Source organism: Lithobates pipiens, unplaced genomic scaffold (genome assembly GCF_037356315.1).
Source record: "Lithobates pipiens isolate NorthernLeopardFrog02 unplaced genomic scaffold, aLitPip1_a1.2 Scaffold_28, whole genome shotgun sequence".
NCBI lineage: Eukaryota > Metazoa > Chordata > Amphibia > Anura > Ranidae > Lithobates > Lithobates pipiens.
The window spans coordinates 24148107-24166234 of record NW_027507789.1 but is presented as its reverse complement, the minus strand read 5'-3'; the positions used below and the strand labels follow the sequence as shown (position 1 = coordinate 24166234).

General features: G+C 45.4%; 1 protein-coding gene across 1 annotated transcript; it reads left to right on the top strand.

Moving 5' to 3' along the window:
- Positions 1–432: 432 nt before the first annotated feature.
- Positions 433–13173, top strand: EME1 (essential meiotic structure-specific endonuclease 1; the record flags this gene model as incomplete). Its single annotated transcript, XM_077458905.1, is given in 5 exon segments — positions 433–548; positions 632–758; positions 1651–1766; positions 8078–8267; positions 11734–13173. Coding segments are annotated over 5 exon segments (720 nt in total), but the record flags the coding sequence as incomplete, so codon positions are not given.
- Positions 13174–18128: the final 4955 nt, after the last annotated feature.

Sequence of the window (18128 nt, the reverse complement as noted above, 5' to 3'; positions counted from 1 at the left end):
CACTTTGCATATTATTTTATATATACTGTAATTCTGTACTTGCCAAATATGCTGCAGAAATCTCCCTCCACTGAGTCTGGCTGTATCCATTTTAACTGTGGGCAGCTGAAGCTGCTGCCTGTTCACTTCCTGGATTTACACAGAGGCACACCTCCAGCTCTGCAGCTCTCATTGGCCCTTTTATGACTCACCCCCCTCCCTTCCTGGCAAATTCTCACGAGAGAGAGAGAGAGCTGTGTATGATGTCATCATACTGTTGTCAATTCAATTTGATATTCTAAAAATACCAAAATATTAGGAGTCCAGATCCTGGTTATGTGACACGAATGATCTGTCTCATTGCAAGAGTTCAGAGCTGAAAAAGCTCAAGAGCCTGAAAATTGTGTCTCCATTCCTGGTATTGAAGGTTGTGTTGCCTTTGTGCCCATACAGGAGGCACACTTCACACAGAGCACGGGTACCTTAAGAGGCTTTGTGTCCCACATCATGGCAAGCAAGTCACGTGTCATCCCCTCACTTGTGATCATGGGGATAGAGAAGTATTTCAGGTGGGCTCCGGTGATGAATACAATAATGGACCATCTCTAAAGTAAAAAAAAAACAAAGTCTCACATCTTCCTTTTACTTGCAGCGATCAGAAGACAAAAGGTAAGAAAATGTTTAAAGATGCCGTCCGAGGAGAAGGGGCGAAAGAAAGGAAACGCAAACAAAAAGATCTTCAAGAACTGCCGAAACTTAGCAGAGTAGATGTGGAGGAGGTGAGATGATTTTATTTATAGACATGTGCATTCGTTTTCATCCGAATTTCGGGTATTTTCGCTATCCATTTAACAAACGATAACGAACGTGCAGAATCCGAAAACCATAAGATCCGACATAAACAAATGCTTTATTTTCGTTTTTGTTGCAATAGTAGATTCGACATGACGCTGACAATAGCGATCTGTGTCCATCAAACCTGTGGTCGAATGTGCCTAACCTTTGCTCTATTGGTTCAAGATTATTCTACATAGAGAGAAAAGATTCGACATAGAGAGAAAAGATTTGACATTATAGAGACAATAGCAAAAAAGGTCAAATGTGCCTAACCTAACTCTATTAGTCCAAGATTATTCGATATAGAGAGAAAAGATTCGTCATGAAGATTCGACAAAGCAGTCGCCGCGAGCGGACATTTATGGTTGAATGCTCCACCCATAGGCTATAGAAGAATTCTAATGTTGGTTGACTAGTAATAATAATTAATAAATTTACTAGTGTCATACAACATTAGAATTCTACTATAGCTTGTAGGTGGAACATTCGACCGGAAATGTACGATTGCGGCGTTGTACAGTTTCGCTGCTCCGTCGAATCTTCTTAGAACATTCGACAGACACCATAAGCCTTCAATGACAGATTCCACCTTAATTATTTCGGATTTTCGGACCAATGCATTTTTAATGAAACAAAATAAATAAAACCGAATTTCAGGAGTAACTAAATAAATTTATTTTTCGGACGAAAACGAAATTCCGAAAAAACAAACAATTTCAGTGTGCACATGTCTATAATTTATGCTTGCCTTGTCCTACATTAGGGAGAAAAAATGTAACCAAACTGATTTATATTTTAATTAACTGTGGATTTCTCACATCTCCTGTATTTCAGACTTTGATGGTCTTGCAGCTACAAATGAATGTCCATGTCTGGTTCCTGGAGACCTGGAAGGAATTCTCAGACTTTGTCTGCATGTTTAGCAAAGCTCTAGCGGAGGCTCCAACCAAGTAAGGACACGTGATGTAGTTATGTTTGGGGGTGGAGGAGTGTAATTCAGTAGTGCAATGTTTACCTAGTTCAGTAAGTCTGGCCGCAAACATAAATCTGGAGGATTATGAGCATACTGCACGGATATTAGATGGAAGCCTCTCAATCCAGACAGATTTTGGCCAGCTTGCTTCCCATTGTTAAAGTGTTACCAAACCCACAAAAGTAAAATCAGTCTGTATATGCAGTATAAGCATGCTTGTTATACTCACTGTGGAACCTAAGGGTTCCTCTGCATTGTGTAAAAAAAAAAAAAGGCTTTTTGATCCTGTCTTCTCTGATCCTCAGAAAAGCACCGCTCTATGGGTAAAAGTTATAGTATTATACACACATATACAAAAGTATGTGTGCATGGGAACATGTGCACCTTGGATATGACTCAAATTTGTTTTATTGCACTTGAACTATTACCAAGCAATGTACACAGGACTATTTGTACTGGTGCAGACTGCAGCAGAAAAAGATAAAGAGCATATAGCTGTATATTGATTATCCACTTGGTGTCCACGCTATAGCTGAATGACGGCCACAGCATGGACCTGAATTTCTGGGAGGCGGTCATATGACAGCCTCCCCACACGCGCCCTGTGATCACCGAGTCACTGAGACTCTCGGTCCGGTCCCAGCCCCTTACCACGTGATCATCATCCAGTGACAGCAGATGATGTAAACAAAAGCCTGGTAATCAGTTTTTTTTTTTTCTCCTCACGCTGACAGCCTGAGGAGAAAAAAAAGCTGATCACCGGCTTATGCGCAAGGGACATTGGTCCTGAAGAAGAAGAAGCAATTCTGCCTCATCTGTGCCTGCCATTGCCACCTTCCAGTGCCACCTATCAATGCCCACAAGTGCCACCTAGCAGTGCTGCCTATCAGTGTAACCAACCAGTGCCCATTATTGCCACCAATCAGTGCCCATCATTGCCACCTATCAGTGCCGCCTCATCAGCGTACATCAATGAAGGAGAAAAATGACCTTTGATGACCTCTGCTTTTTTTTTTTTTTGTTAAAAAAAAAAAAAAAAAAAACAAAAAAAAAAAAATGTATTTTTACTTTTTTTAATTCTTATCAAATTTAGCAAATACTAACAAAAGAAAGCTAAAAAATGATAAAAATTTCATTTGGGTACAGTGTTGTATGACCACGCAATTATAATTCAAAGTGCATCAGCGCTGAAAGCTGAAAATTGGTCTGGGCAGGAGGGGGGTTTAGGTGCTCAGTAAACAAGTGGTTAAAATGATTTAAAAATGGTCACTTGTGGAAAAGGGTCTACCTGAGATGTATGGAAGGTCGTTCTGGCGCTGATCGGAGGGAGTTGGATGACAAAGCCTCTTCCTGCTGATGCACAATCAGACACTGCAGATCTGAAGGGGAGCGGTGTATCTTTGGAGCGGTGTATTCACCACTCCTAAACCTCTCCTACCCATTGAAATCAATGGGACAGTGCGGCTATACCGCCAGCAAAGCACTGGTACTTTGCAAGCGGTTTTAACCCTTTTTCGGCCGATATCGGGGGTTAAAACCGCCCTGCTAGCGGCCAAATAGTGCCGCTAAAATGACAGTATAGCGCCTCTTTACAGCCGACACCCACACTGCCCCAGTGTGAAAGGGGCCTTAAGCCATCCATAGATGGTGCCTTTTTGTTCAGAAAGAAAGAATATCGCTCAATTCCCCCATCAACACTAATGCGGTGTTCCTTTCACCACAGAAACCTCAGAAACTAGCTTATCGGGTTCAAACTCTCTAGTCCAGGAGCCATCCAACTCTTTGCTTTTGCATGAATGTCTTGGGCAATAGGGTGGCCTACTTCAAGGCACTTCCATTTGCCAAGTGTCACGCCAGCCCTTGGTAATGCAATACTCTGTCATTGTGGGGCACGTCTATCTGGTCTTTGGACAAACTGATTTAGTTTGCTGTGATTATTCCTGGCTTAGTACTTCCCTGGCTCCAGAACATGAGTCCTGAGCCCTGAGCCACCTACTTTGTGTTTTATGTAGGATCCTCAGGACAGATACCAGCCCGTTGGACTGGGGAGGAGTGCTAGGGACCATTTCAGTACTTTTTGGAGGAGTATTATTTCCTGATCAACATACTTCAATAGGATCATCCAATGTTGCAGAGACAGCCAAATTGCCCAAAGTTGGAGGGTCTTCCGATCTGGATTTAGTCGGAAAACACAAGGGTGGTGGCCTACATAAATCATCAGGGAAAACCAGAGATCTCCTCATGGCAAGAGGAGTAAAATATATCCTGTCCTGGGCAGAACTTCATGTTCAAGTCCTTGTCAGCTGTGTATATTCCAGGCATAGACAATTGGAAGGCAGATTTCCTCAACTGGCAGCACCTGGACCTGGGGGGTGGTCCCCTACCCGGAGATGAGGAATGCCGGATGTGGACCTCCTGGCTTCCAGGTTCAACTACAAACTGGACAGGTTTGTCTTCAGGTATAAGCATCCTTTAGCAAAAGCAGTGGATGCTCTAGTGCAGTGATGGTGAACCTTTGCACACCAGATGTTTTGGAACTACATTTCCCATGATGCTCATGCACTCCGCAGTGTAGTGGAGCATCATGGGAAATGTAGTTCCAAAACATCTGGTGTGCCGAGGTTCACCATCACTGCTCTAGTGGCTCCATGGGATCTGTACAGCCTAACCTATATATTTTCTTCCTTTAAAGCAGGATGGCAAATCAGTCAAGTTAGATGTTTTAACCACTTCAATACAGGGCACTTTCACCCCCTTCCTTCCCAGCCCAATTTTCAGCTTTCATCGCTCTAGAGCTTTCAGTGACAATTGCGCGGTCATGCTACGCTGTACCCAAATGAAATTGTTATCATTTTGTTCGCACAAATAGAGCTTTATTTTGGTGTTATTTATTCACGACTCCGTTTTTTTTTTTTTTGCGACATAAGCGCAAAAAAAGCGGAAATTTGGGAAAAAAACAATATTTTCTTTTTTCTATTTGAAAAGAAATCCAATAAAATCAAATTTTGTCATAAATTTAAGCCAAAATGTATTCTGCTACATGTTTTTGGTAAAAAAAATTCCGTTAAGTGTATAATAATTGGTTTGTGTGATCACGGACATATGTACGCAAATGATCATGTACATATGTGTGCAGGTGATCACGTACATATGTGTGCAGATAATCATTGGGACATGTGATTTTAGTGGGACATATGTGGGGGACATGTTTTTATTATTAGGGACATGTGTTTTTATTATTTGGGGACATGTATGTTTTGGGGACATGTGTGTTTTGGGGACATATGTGGGGACTGTGTTTGTACTGTGTGGTGTGTTGTGTGTTTACACTACACTGATGATCAGTGAGTAAAAAGCTGTAAAAAGCAGCCCATACTCACTGATCATCAGCCGGCTGCAGCGTTCTGCTCTCCTCTCCTCAGCGGTGACTTCCGTGTGAGGAGAGGAGAGCCGATTGCCTAGCAACCGGCTGTTTGTTTACATCACATGACGGCCGTGATTGGACACGGCCGTCATGTGATCAGGAGGGCCAATCACAGAGCCCTCCTGCCGATCTGAGATGTGCCGTGTCCGGGTGACACGAGCACATCGGGATCGCGCCGCTGCGCGGGTGCGCGCGCGATCCCGCTACTCCTGAAGGACATTCCTGAACGTCCTATCAGGAGTAGACGGCTCCCACCCGGCCGTATATATGCATTGGCTGGGTGGGAAGTGGTTAAGGAAGAAAATATATAGGTTAAGCTGTACTGATCCCGTGGAGCCACTAGAGCAGTGATGGCGAACCTTGGCACACCAGATGTTTTGGAACTACATTTCCCATGATGCTCTTGCACTCTGCAGTGTAGATGAGCATCATGGGAAATGTAGTTCCAAAACATCTGGAGTGCCAAGGTTCGCCGTCACTGCTCTAGTGGCTCCATGGGATCAGTACAGCTTAACCTATATATTTTCTTCCTTAAAACATCTTCCTTGACTGATTTGCCATCCTGCTTTAGTCATTGGCTTTAACAGCTTGGCTATTGAAACCCAGGTTCTGTGTTAGAGGGGTATCTTTGAGTCAGGTTTCATAAGATGCTAAAAGTGAAAGACTACTTCCCGCAAGGTCTATCAACACAAGTGGCATACTTCGCTTGGTGTGAGTCTCTGAGGTTTCATCCCAGGAGTTTCTATGTGGGATGAATCCTCCTGCAGCTGGGTCTGGACCAGTGTTTGCCTCTCAGTACTATCAGGGGTCAGGTTTATGCCCTTCCTTTCTATTCTGTTTTAGAGACTGTTGGCCACTTTCTCCTTAATTATATTGTTTGTACAGGGGTTTTCCCATGTAGCGCCCCCTGTCTTGTTTCCCTGACCTGAATCTGGTTCTCTCTGCGCTTCAGAAACTGCCATTTGAACCCCTCAGAGACAATCCACTCTCTACTCTCACCCACAAGGTCATTTTTCTTGCAGTACTCACCTGTGCGAGGTGAGTGTCTGAACTGGCAGCCTTAATCTGCAAAAAACCCTTTCTGGTTCTGTATAGGTAGTTTCTGCCTTACACCTCAGCCATTAGAGTGTTTTTTCATCGCTCTATCGAGCTCTTGTTCCCCAAAAGGAGATTTTCTTGCACTGTCTAAATGCTCTTTGGGTGGTGAGTGTCTATAGCCGCCCATAGATGGATCTAAACTTGGCCGGTCTTCGTCTTGAGTACAACCAACATGCCAGATTTTTATACATGCGATAGCAGCTAGAGCCACTAGCAGTAATCAGTGTGTTCTGCCAGCTGAGATGGCTTCCTGCTGGCAGAACAAATTAGCGATGCAGGATGGATTCTCCCATCAACACTAAGGGTCCTTTCACACGGGGTGGATCAGTGATGATCCGCCCCGCGGATATCCGCTTGCTCACCTGGGATCGCTCCGTCGATCCCCGCTGAGCAGGAAGATGACAGGTCCATCTCTGCACACTGCGTGGGGACGGACCTGCCAGAGCGCTGCTCTCCCCTATGGGAGATCGGATGACGACGGACTGCAGGGTCCGCTGTCATCCGATCCAATCTGATGACGGATGAAAAAATAGGTTTCTCTTCCGTCACACTTGATTGGAGTGGGTTGGATGACAGCGGACATGTCACCGCTGACATCTGACGCTCCATAGACCTCTATGGAGCATCCGTTCAGGTCCGCCTGAAAAACTGACAGGCGGACCCGAACGGATCAGTAGTGTGAAAGAGGCCTAAATGTGTTGATGAGGGAATCAAACGATAAGAAAATTGTATAATCTATGGACTGCTTATCTCTCAGCCATTGCTTCTTTCAGAAAGGTTTGTTCCCTTTTTGTCATCCCTGAAAATCCTCAAAAGGGTGGACCAGCTCCTTGTTCCATCATCTCTAGATGGCTCAAGCGGACCATCACCCAAACATATGGTCACAAGGATCGCGCTTCAGCCTTTCCTGTCTAGACACACTCTCCTGTACTAGATCTGTGAGTGCTTTGTTGGCTTTCCAGCATCAAACCTCTGTTTCTTCGTTTTGCAAGGTTGCCATCTGGTCTTCTGTTTGCACATTCTTTAAGTTCTACCATGTGGATGTTTTGGCCTGATTCCAGCTTCAAGCGAAAAGTCCTTTGGGTGCCTTTTCACATTGAAAAGAATACCCAGTTCTGTATTCTTTTGGAACAACACAAAGGAAGAGAGCGCACGACCGCCCTGGCGTAATACAGTTTATTGGTAAAAAGTAAAATATGCAAAGCACCATAGATGCACTCACATGTTAACAAGGCATGTCTCCGCTCATCACACCTCTCCTAGAGGGCTGCTGTGAGATCTACGGCTGAGAGCTCCCAATGGAGCCTGCTGCAAGCCAAATCGGCGGTCCTCGGCATGCCACTACTCTTCTTGGGGCACCCAAAGGTTCTCCAAGTCTCTTACAATCCTATAGCGTTTAGCAGCAATTTTTTTTTTTGCATTTAAGTGTTTGGCTTGATGAAAAGGTGGCAACCCTACTACTCAGCAAAAGCTCATGTACCCAAAATTAACTTTAATGTTTTTTTTCCTTTTCATGAAACCGTTGTGCTGATATCGTATAACATAAAAATAGGAACTACCATCATTTTTTTCTCTAGGCTGGTTGCTTTCAGAAAATATGTCATGTCTTGGGGGTTTTAAGTAATCTTCAGGCCTAAAATTATTATTAAAACATGTGAACAAAATACAAAAAAAAAAATGGCTCGGTGTATATATATTTTTTTGCCCCCAGCATAAATTGCACCAATAATAATAATAATTTGCTCGGATTTCTCTTTTTCTTTTAGGAAGCAACGGGACAACACCTCTTTCTCCTTTTACATGGATGGTGATTGGGCAGGAGGGGCGCGTGTAGAGAAATGTGGGAAAGGTCTGCTGGAAGTGTGGAAAAGGCAGATTCAGCAGTTCAACAGAGTCAGTGTGGAAGTCGCCAGTGCAGTGGTGGCCGCCTATCCCTCGCCACAGTTACTGATGAAGGTGAGTTCAGACTTCCTGCTGTGGGAATCTGTCATTTCCTTCCTGTTTTCTCTAGCTGTCGCTGGCCCTTGGCGGGAAGTGGGCTTTCTGATCACTGTGTCTGTTGTAATTGGCTGTCACAGTGATCACATGATTAGAGGCTCCTCCCAATCACAAGTATGCCCATGACAGCTTAGTTAGGCCGCGTACACACGGGCGGACTGTCTGGCCTACTAAGTCCGTCAGACAATCCGACAGACAGTCCGTCCTACTTTTGAATGAACGGACTTGACCACACACGATGAACAGACAGTCCGCTGAAAGCTTGCGCGATGACGTGTACAGCACGTACGACGGGACGAGAAATACGACGTCCAATACACTGCAATGCAACCTTCGGCCGTGTAAATCCTTTCTGAGCATGCGCCATACTTAGTCCGTCCAACTTGCCTACACACGAGCGGACTGTCCGCTGAAACCAAGTTTGGACGGACAATATTACGGAAATTCCGAAAGACTTAGTCCGCCAGACTGTCCGCTGAAAAAGTCCGCTGAAGCCCACACACGAGCGGACTGTCCGCTGAAACACGTTTCAGCGGACCAAGTCCGTCAGACAGTCCGCCCGTGTGTACGTGGCCTTACTGTGCGCACCAAAAAGTTGTTCCCCATTGCTTTACACTTTATTGACAAAAGTATTGGGACGTTTATCTTAGTCCGCAGCTATAACAGCTTCAACTCTTCTGGGAAGGCCGTCCACAAGGTTTAGGGGTGTGTCTATGGGAATGTTTGACCATTCTTCCAGAAGCGCATTTGTGAGGTCAGGCACTGATGTTGGATGAGAAGACCTGGCTCGCAGTCTCCGCTCTAATTGATTCCAAAGATGTTTTATCGGGTTGACGTCAGGACTGCCGGCTTCCCACTGTGGATGCACAAGCCGATCTTGAGGTCAGGCCAGTCAAGTTCCTCCACCCCACACTTGCTCATCCATGTCTTTATGGACCTTGCTTTGTGCATTGGTTCAGATCATTTGGTGGAGGGGGGATTATGGTGTGGGGCTGTTTTTCAGGGGTTGGGCTTGGCCCCTTAGTTCCAGTCAAGGGAACCCTTAAAGGGGTTGTAAAGGTTTGTTTTTTATCTTCTAAATAAGTTCCTTTAAGCTAGTGCATTGTTGGTTCACTTACCTTTTCCTTCGATTTCCCTTCTAAATGTTTTTTTTTCTTTGTCTGAATTTCTCACTTCCTGTTTCTCCTCAGTAAACTTCACACCATCATCCGAGCGGTGTTTAGTCAGCCAGAACAGCTAACTGAACAGCTTACTGAGGAGGAGCAGGAAGTAAGAAAGCAAAGAAAAAGAATATTTAGAAGGGAAATAGAAGGAAAAGGTAAGTGAACCAACAATGCAGTAGCTTAAGGGAACCTATTTAGAAAATAAAAAACAAACCTTTACAACACCTTTAAAGTGGTTGTCAACCTTCTTTAACAATTGCAAAAAGAAAAACCTGCAAGATAAAAGTATAATGAGCTAGTATGCATAGCATACTAGCTCGTTATGAATTACATGAGAACGAAGTCCCCGAAACCGTCCTCGTCTCCCCCTCGGTCCGCCGACATTTCTCCAGGGGATTACTACCAGGAATCGTGGCTCCGGCGCTGTGATTGGCCGGACCTGCGATGACGTCACTCCAACGAATGCGTGTGGGAGCCACCGGGAACGGCACAGTACAACTGAAGCAAAGGCAACGTATGTGCCATTGCTTCAGTTGGCTTAAGTGCGCATGTGCCGATGACGCATGCAAATACAGGGGTCTCTCCTAAACCGTGCAGGTTTAGGAGATATCCAGCGCAGCTACAGGCAAGACTAATTATAGACTTGCCCGTGGTTTAAAGTGATTGTAAAGGGGTTACAACCACTTTAAGGTGTCAACATACCAAGACATTTTGGACAATTTCATGCTCCCAACTTTGTGGGAACAGTTTGGAGATGGCCCCTTCCTGTACTAACATGGCTGCACACCAGTGCACAAAGCAACATCAATAAAGACGTGTAGGAACTTGACCGGCCTGCACAAAGTCCTGACCTCAAGATCGGCTTGTGCATGCGCAGTGAGAGGCCAGCTGTAAAGAGTCACATCTGGCTTCCCTTAGTAAACATGCCAGCACCGAGGACCCAAAGACTGGCGACGAACCAGCCCAGGTGAGGACAGCCATGGATCCCTGGACAGGTACGGAAGTGTCCTTTTATTAAAACTTAGAAGCTACTTTACAGTGATACCTCGGTTTGCGAGTAACACGGTATACGGGCGTTTGGCAAGACGAGCTATATTTTTTTAAAATCCTGACTTGATTTGCGTGCGCTGTCTCGCAAGATGAGCAGGTTTCAAGCTGCTGGTGTATATATTTCCGAATGTGGCCAGAGGTCCGGGGGTGCCGGAGAACTCAGAGATACTCGGATGACACTCATAGCTGGGTGGGGCGGGCGTAATGTGCGTCAGAGCACCCGGAATCTACTGGCGATCACGTCACGGAATCTCAGAACAGGGAAGTGCCTATGTAAACAAGGCATTTCCCCGTTCTGCCTTGTGTCATGACAGAGATCTCTGCTCCCTGCCATCAAGAGCAGTGATCGCTGTCATGTGACTTGAAGCCCACCCCCACCCACCGTTAAAATCACTCTGTAGGATGCACTTAACCCCTTCACCGCCCCCTAGTGGTTAACACCTTCACTGCCAGTGTCATTTACACAGTAATCAATGCATTTTTATAGCACTGATCTCTGTATAAATGACTGGTCCCAAAATAGTGTCAAAAAATGTCCGATGTGTCCGCCTTAACGTCGCATTCACAATAAAAATCGCAGATCGCTGACATTACAAAATAGGGGAGAGTTTTATGGCATTTTTATTAGTAGACGCTATAACTTTTGCGCAAACCAATCAATATATGTTTTTTGCTTTTTTTTAGCTTTATTTTTTTTTTTACCAAAAATATGTAGAAGAATACCTGCCTAAACTGAGGGAAAAAAAATATTTTTTTTATATATATTTTGGAGGGATATTTATTATAGCAAAAAGTAAAAAATAATGAATTTATTTATTTTTTCAAAATTGGCGCTATTTTTTTTGTTTATAGCGCAAAAAATAAATACCACCAAAAGAAAGATCTATTTGTGGGGAAAAAAGGACGTCAATTTTGTTTGGGTACAGCATCTCACTACCGCAAAATTATCAGTTAAAGCGACGCAGTGCCGAACAGCAAAAAGTGCTCTGGTCAGGAAGGGGGTAAAATCTTCAGGGGGTGAGGCAGTTAAATTGTGTCTGCAAACTAAATGCCATTTGGTTAGGGGGGGGGGGTTACATGATCTACTTGAAACCAACTGAATGGCAGTTCAGGAAACTGGCATATAATGTAGAATGGAAGAATTTGGCGAAGATACCTCCTTGTTTGACTTTTTTTCTTTTTTTTTTTTTTTTTTTGCACCTTTCTTCCAGGCCTATCGCTACTGTCAGACCAACGCAGAGCGACACAGCCTCTTGAGTGATATCCTTGTGCGGCGGGGAGAAGGAGTCACGTCTACGTCCCGGCGCGTTGGCCCAGAATTATCCAAGCGGATCTACCTGCAGTTTACAAGCTTACAGCCTGAGCTGTCACTTGACTTATGATTTAAAAAAAATAAATCACACTTCCATATTGATGTGGCAAACTCGAAGATCAGAGCCTTGTTTTCATTAGTTATGGGTTGCTGCACTTTGAACATATTTTACTGTGCTCTTTAGTATGTAGATTTCTTGAATGAGCTTAATTTAATAAGGCCCCTTCCACACTGCGGCGGTGCGGCCCTTGGCGGTAAAGCGCCGCTATTTTTAGCGGCGGGCGCTAGCGGGGTGGTTTTAACCCTCGCTAGCGGCCGAAAAAGGGTTAAAAACGCCCGCAAAGCGCCCCGCTGCAGCAGCGCTTTGCCGGCGGTATAGCCACGCTGCCCCATTGATTTCAATGGGTAGGAGCGGTTTAAGAGCGGTGAATACACCCGCTCCTTCACCGCTCCAAAGATGCGGCTAGCAGGACTTTTTTTTTTTTTTACCGTCCTGCTAGCGCACCGCTCAAGTCTTTCACACTGGAGGGAAAGGGGCCGGTTTTTTCAGGCGCTATTTTTAGTGCTGTAGCGCCTGAAAACCGCCCCAGTGTGAAAGGGGCCTTAGACAAAGAGCACAATGCAGTAATCTGTGGCTGCGGACTGTTTCATTGGTTAGCTACACAACACTGTTTAAAATAACAGAACATTGTATGGCAAAGGAGCTAGAAAGCAAAGTGCCGGTGTTCTGTCTAAAACTGTCCCCCCCATCGTCTAGTGTCCGCCCCGTACTGCGCAGGCGCATCGCTTGTGCAGTACGGAGGACAAGGAGACACCGAAAGTCTCAGAAGAAGAACGGCGCCTGCGCACTGAGGCCAGGTTTAAACCCCACCATCCAAGTGGATATACGGTAGCAGTAAGTAAGACGGCCCCTTCACTCAGCTATTTATTTTTTTCTAACTCTGTGTCCACTTGGATGGAGAGGCTTGAACCTGGACTGAGGACTCAGGCGCCGTTCATCTTCGGAGACTCCTTGTCTTCCTTACTGAGCAAGCACACTACAGGGCGGACACTATGTGATGGGGGACAGATCTCGATACAACACCAATACACGCTCTTGTACACCTGAAGGTAACAGCAACCTGCGACCAATATCCTCTCAGGGCTGGTGAGGCAGCCGACAGATCACATGTAGAATTGAAAGTTACATCTTTTGTGTTTTTCTTCCCTGAACATTCAGTGCTTTGTATCCGGGAAATGAACCTTGTTATGGTACGCTGTGCAAGATTCCTGATTTTTGTATCAAATGTAAATACTGTTGAATAAAAGTGACACTTATTATTTTGTAGCAATCACAAAACTTCAAGACTTGTGTCCACTCATTAAAATTAGAAGAAAAGAAGTTTAACCTTAACCACTGGGCACTTAAACCCCCTTCCTAACCAGACCAATTTTCAGCTTTCGGCGCTCTCACACTTTGAATGACAATTACTCAGTCATGCAACACTGCCTATATGAAGTGTTTTCTCCTTTTTTTCACAAAAATTGGTGCTATTTAATCACCGCTGGGTTTTTATTTTTTGCGCTATAAATCAAAAAAAGACTGAAAATTCTGTAAAAAAAAATTCTTTGTTTCTGTTCAGAGTATTGCACACATTTATTGCAGAGTATTGGCACTGCAACAGAGTATTGGCAGTGTTGCACAGAGTATTGCAAAGTGCCAATACTCTGCAACAGACTATTGCACAGTGCCAATACTATGTGCAACACTGTTTCTGTTCAAATTTATTGCAGAGTATTGGTAGAGTATTGCACAGTGCCAATACTCTGTGCAACACTGTGCAATAGTCTGCAACAGAGTATTGCACAGTGCCAATACTCTGCAATAAATTTGAACAGAAACAAAGATTATTTTTATTTTTTTACTGAATTTTCAGCTGCCAATACTCTGCAACACTGTGCAATAGTCTGCAATAAATTTGAAAATTCAGTAAAAAAAATTCTTTGTTTCTGTTTAGTGTTACAGAGTATTGGCAGAGTATTGCACAGTGCCAATACTCTGCGCAATACTGTATTGGCAGTGTTACAGAGTGTTGCAGAGTATTTGCAACACTGTGCGAGTATTGGCAAAATATTGCACAGTATGGGGAGAGTATTGGCACTGAGCAGCGCTGCGGGCACTACACATCCAGCCCACAGCGCTCCACCTCTCCCTTCGCACTGTACCGATCGGTACAGAGAGGGGAGGGAGGAACTGGCGTGATGCCGGTTTGTTTACAAGTAATCGCTCCGTCATTTGACGGAGCGATCACATGGTAAACGGCCGCTACCAGGCGGGCATGCGCGAGAGCAACATTCTGGGAGGGCGTCCATCTAGAGAAGCATCCAGAGGAGGAATCTTCGGGAGAAGGCCGTGCGTAAGGCTGGTTTCTCAGAAGGAGCCTGGAGGTTCAATTGAAGGACACTTTGGATCTATACTGATACCGGTATCGCCGGACTGTCTGCGAGATTCTGGTACCGTATGATCGTTTTCTAAAATTTATCTACGTCCCTCAGTTACATTCAAGTCTGTGGCAGAGACTTTTGCTTTACTTTACACCCTACCGAGAGGAGGTCTATCCGGTGGTTGTGAAACGGTAATTCTCTGGATTTCTATAGTGAGACTTCCTATTTTTGCAGTTCCAAAAGTACCCGAACATTCTTCCTAACCCTCTACCCTCCATTAAGAAACTCTTTTTTGTTTTTTTCCATAAATAACCCAAAAAGAAGATCCAGTGTCAGTTTCTGAAATTCTTTGGGCCATCTACCACGGGAACCCCCTAGACGGAGGCGAGGTCAAGAAGGTAACGGTAAGCCCAACAATACCAGTGCTGCACATTTCTTTGTATTCAACTTTTTAATTAATAGTATTAGTATCTGGCATTTTAATATGAATTTATTGTTTGCATTTTTCTTGACCTTGACCACTAAAGGTGCCAATAATGACAGTCTCTAGCCGTCTCTTGTATCATGTCTGCAGTCTCTAGCCGTCTCTTGTATCATGTCTGCAGTCTCTAGCCGTCTCTTGTGTCGTGTCTGCAGTCTCTAGCCGTCTCTTGTGTCGTGTCTGCAGTCTCTAGCCGTCTCTTGTATCGTGTCTGCAGTCTCTAGCCGTCTCTTGTGTCGTGTCTGCAGTCTCTAACCGTCTCTTGTGTCGTGTCTGCAGTCTCTAGCCGTCTCTTGTGTCGTGTCTGCAGTCTCTAGCCGTCTCTTGTGTCGTGTCTGCAGTCTCTAGCCGTCTCTTGTGTCGTGTCTGCAGTCTCTAGCCGTCTCTTGTCTCATGTCTGCAGTCTCTAGCCGTCTCTTGTCTCATGTCTGCAGTCTCTAGCCGTCTCTTGTCTCATGTCTGCAGTCTCTAGCCGTCTCTTGTGTCATGTCTGCAGTCTCTAGCCGTCTCTTGTGTCATGTCTGCAGTCTCTAGCCATCTCTTGTGTCATGTCTGCAGTCTCTAGCCGTCTCTTGTGTCATGTCTGCAGTCTCTAGCCATCTCTTGTATCATGTCTGCAGTCTCTAGCCGTCTCTTGTATCATGTCTGCAGTCTCTAGCCGTCTCTTGTGTCATGTCTGCAGTCTCTAGCCGTCTCTTGTATCATGTCTGCAGTCTCTAGCCGTCTCTTGTATCATGTCTGCAGTCTCTAGCCGTCTCTTGTATCATGTCTGCAGTCTCTAGCCGTCTCTTGTGTCATGTCTGCAGTCTCTAGCCGTCTCTTGTGTCATGTCTGCAGTCTCTAGCCGTCTCTTGTATCATGTCTGCAGTCTCTTAATTATACACATTGCTAATAGTATTAGCAAAATTTCCATTGGATGCAGATATGATACAGAAGATGGTCAGAGACTGCAGATATGATACAAGAGATCAATGCAGCCTGCCAGTGCCCTTCAAATGCAGCTGGCCACTGGTGAGGCTGGTGGGCACTGGCAGTCATATGCAGCCCAGCAGCACCATGTTCAGCTTTACCAGTGCCCATCATGCATCAGCGGCGATCTCTGTGTATCACGGAACTGGATTTGAATTTCTCGGGCCGCAGTAACAACGTCCCGCCTCCTGTAATCACGTCACGCTGATTCCGTATCCCACCATTGGATCAGTGTGCTGTCTATCACAGGAGGATGGGACATACTGCAGCCGGTGTCCTATCCTCTATATGTCCCCCATCGGATAGTGTCCTGTGTACTGCACATGCGCAGTACACAGCGGACACTCAGATTCCGAAAATAGCCGAAGATGAACGGCGCCTGCGCACTGAGTCCAGGTTCTAGCCCAGTGATGGCGAACCTTGGCACCCCAGATGTTTTGGAACTACATTGCCCATGATGCTCTGGCACTCTGCAGTGTACTAGAGCATCATGGGAAATGTAGTTCCAAAACATCTGGGGTGCCAAGGTTCGCCATCACTGTTCTAGCCCCACCATCCAAGCGGACATAGAGTTGGAATATAAAAGAGCCGAGCGCCGGACTGCGCACGGTGGACAGTATCCGATAGCAGCACACTATATGCCAGAACACCGGTGTTCTGCCGCGAACTGTCCCCCCCCCCCCCCCCCCCCCAATTCGGATAGTGTCAGGCGCAGCGCTTGCGCAGTACAAAATGTCCAAAGATGAACGGCGCCTGCGTACTTAAGCCCTGAGTCCAGGTTCAAGCCCCACCATGCTATTTTTTATTCTAACTCCGTGTCCACTTGGATGGAGGGGCTTGAACCTGGACTCAGTGCGCAGGCGTCGTCCATCTTCGGAGACTTTCGGAATGTCCTGCAAGCTCAGTACAGGGCGGACAATATGACAGATACAAAAGAAGAAGAAGGGGGCGCCTCTGGGTGTAGATTTTTTTAAAAAGCAATTTATTCACAAGTCATTCTAAAACAGATTTTGCACTCACATTTTCCATAAAATAAGCAGGCATGTAGAATAAGAGGGGTCATCTGATTTAGTTTGTCACTTCTATTCCGGTCCGCAAGTGTCCTGTTGTCCTCTCCTGGCGTTACCACTGGTTTGTTGTTCAAAAAAAGCCGGCTCGGTGGACGCAGGGGATGTTCTTCCAAAGCGAGGCTTGGTTTGGTTTGGTGTGACATGCGGGTCGCGGACTTGTGAATAAATTGCTTTTTAAAAAAATCTACACCCAGAGGCGCCCCCTTCTTCTTCTTTTGTATCTCTGTAATAATCTAGGAGCCTGGTTTCAGCTCCCTGCGGTGGCAGCCCTGCGTGTTGAATTCCTACTTAAGGAACGAAAGGCATTCCCCTGGGACTTGATAACTGAAATATCTCATATGTACTATCGTATCATATAATTTTATACAGACAGCCTCTTCTTTGAGCATATTATTATGTGATGTTTGCGCCTTAACTTGTTGCGGACAATATGACACTATTTAATACATCACCGGCTTTCTACTGCGCATGCGTGGGACTCCCGCCCGACGCATGCGCACTGCGGTCCAGAAAATCTTGCCCTCTACTACGCATTTGTCAGGTTCCTGCCCGACGCATGCACACTTCAGTCCCGAAAATTCGGTGCTCGACTGCGCATGCAAGGGTTTTAATTCATTTTCTAGCAACATATACAGATTTTTGCATATATGAGAGAAAGTGTTAGACTGAGGAATAAACTTTCCAGGTATCTTTACACAAAGATAATGATGATGTTCTGTCTGCTTGTCACCGACTGATGATTCCCTCCCTTTAGTCACTAATTTCTCTATCTCCTAGATATATAATAGATAGTTCTAAGTAGAAAAAAAGAAATTCCCGACATTTCTGCGCATCATGCATCGGCAGGCAAAGTTCAGAAAAATAAAAAAGCCCATCGTTCTGCGCATGCGCCGAATTTCGGGTCCGCGCATGCACAGTAGAGTCTGCCAAAATCTGTATCGTTCTGCGCATGCGTCGGTTTTCGGGTCCGCGCATGCGCAGTAGAGTCTGCCAAAATCCGGATAGTTCTGCTCATCCGCCGAATTTCGGGTCAGCGCACACGCAGTAGTCTGCCAAAATCCGGATCGTTCTGCGCATGCGCCGTTCTTGGGGTCCGCGCATGCGCAGTAGGGGCCGAGAAAAAAAAAAGCCAGAAAAATGTAATCAAAGCGGAGTGAAGTGAGCAGTCTTCCCAATTGATACTGGGAGGAGCCGAGGATGATAGACAGACAGAAGGAGGGCTGAACCTCCAGTCTGCTTTCCATAGAGGAGACATTACCAAGAGCTCCCCCTACAGGCTATCTACTGCACAACACCTCTTCAGTACTATGCAGACACACAATATAACTATGTGTATACACACACACACAC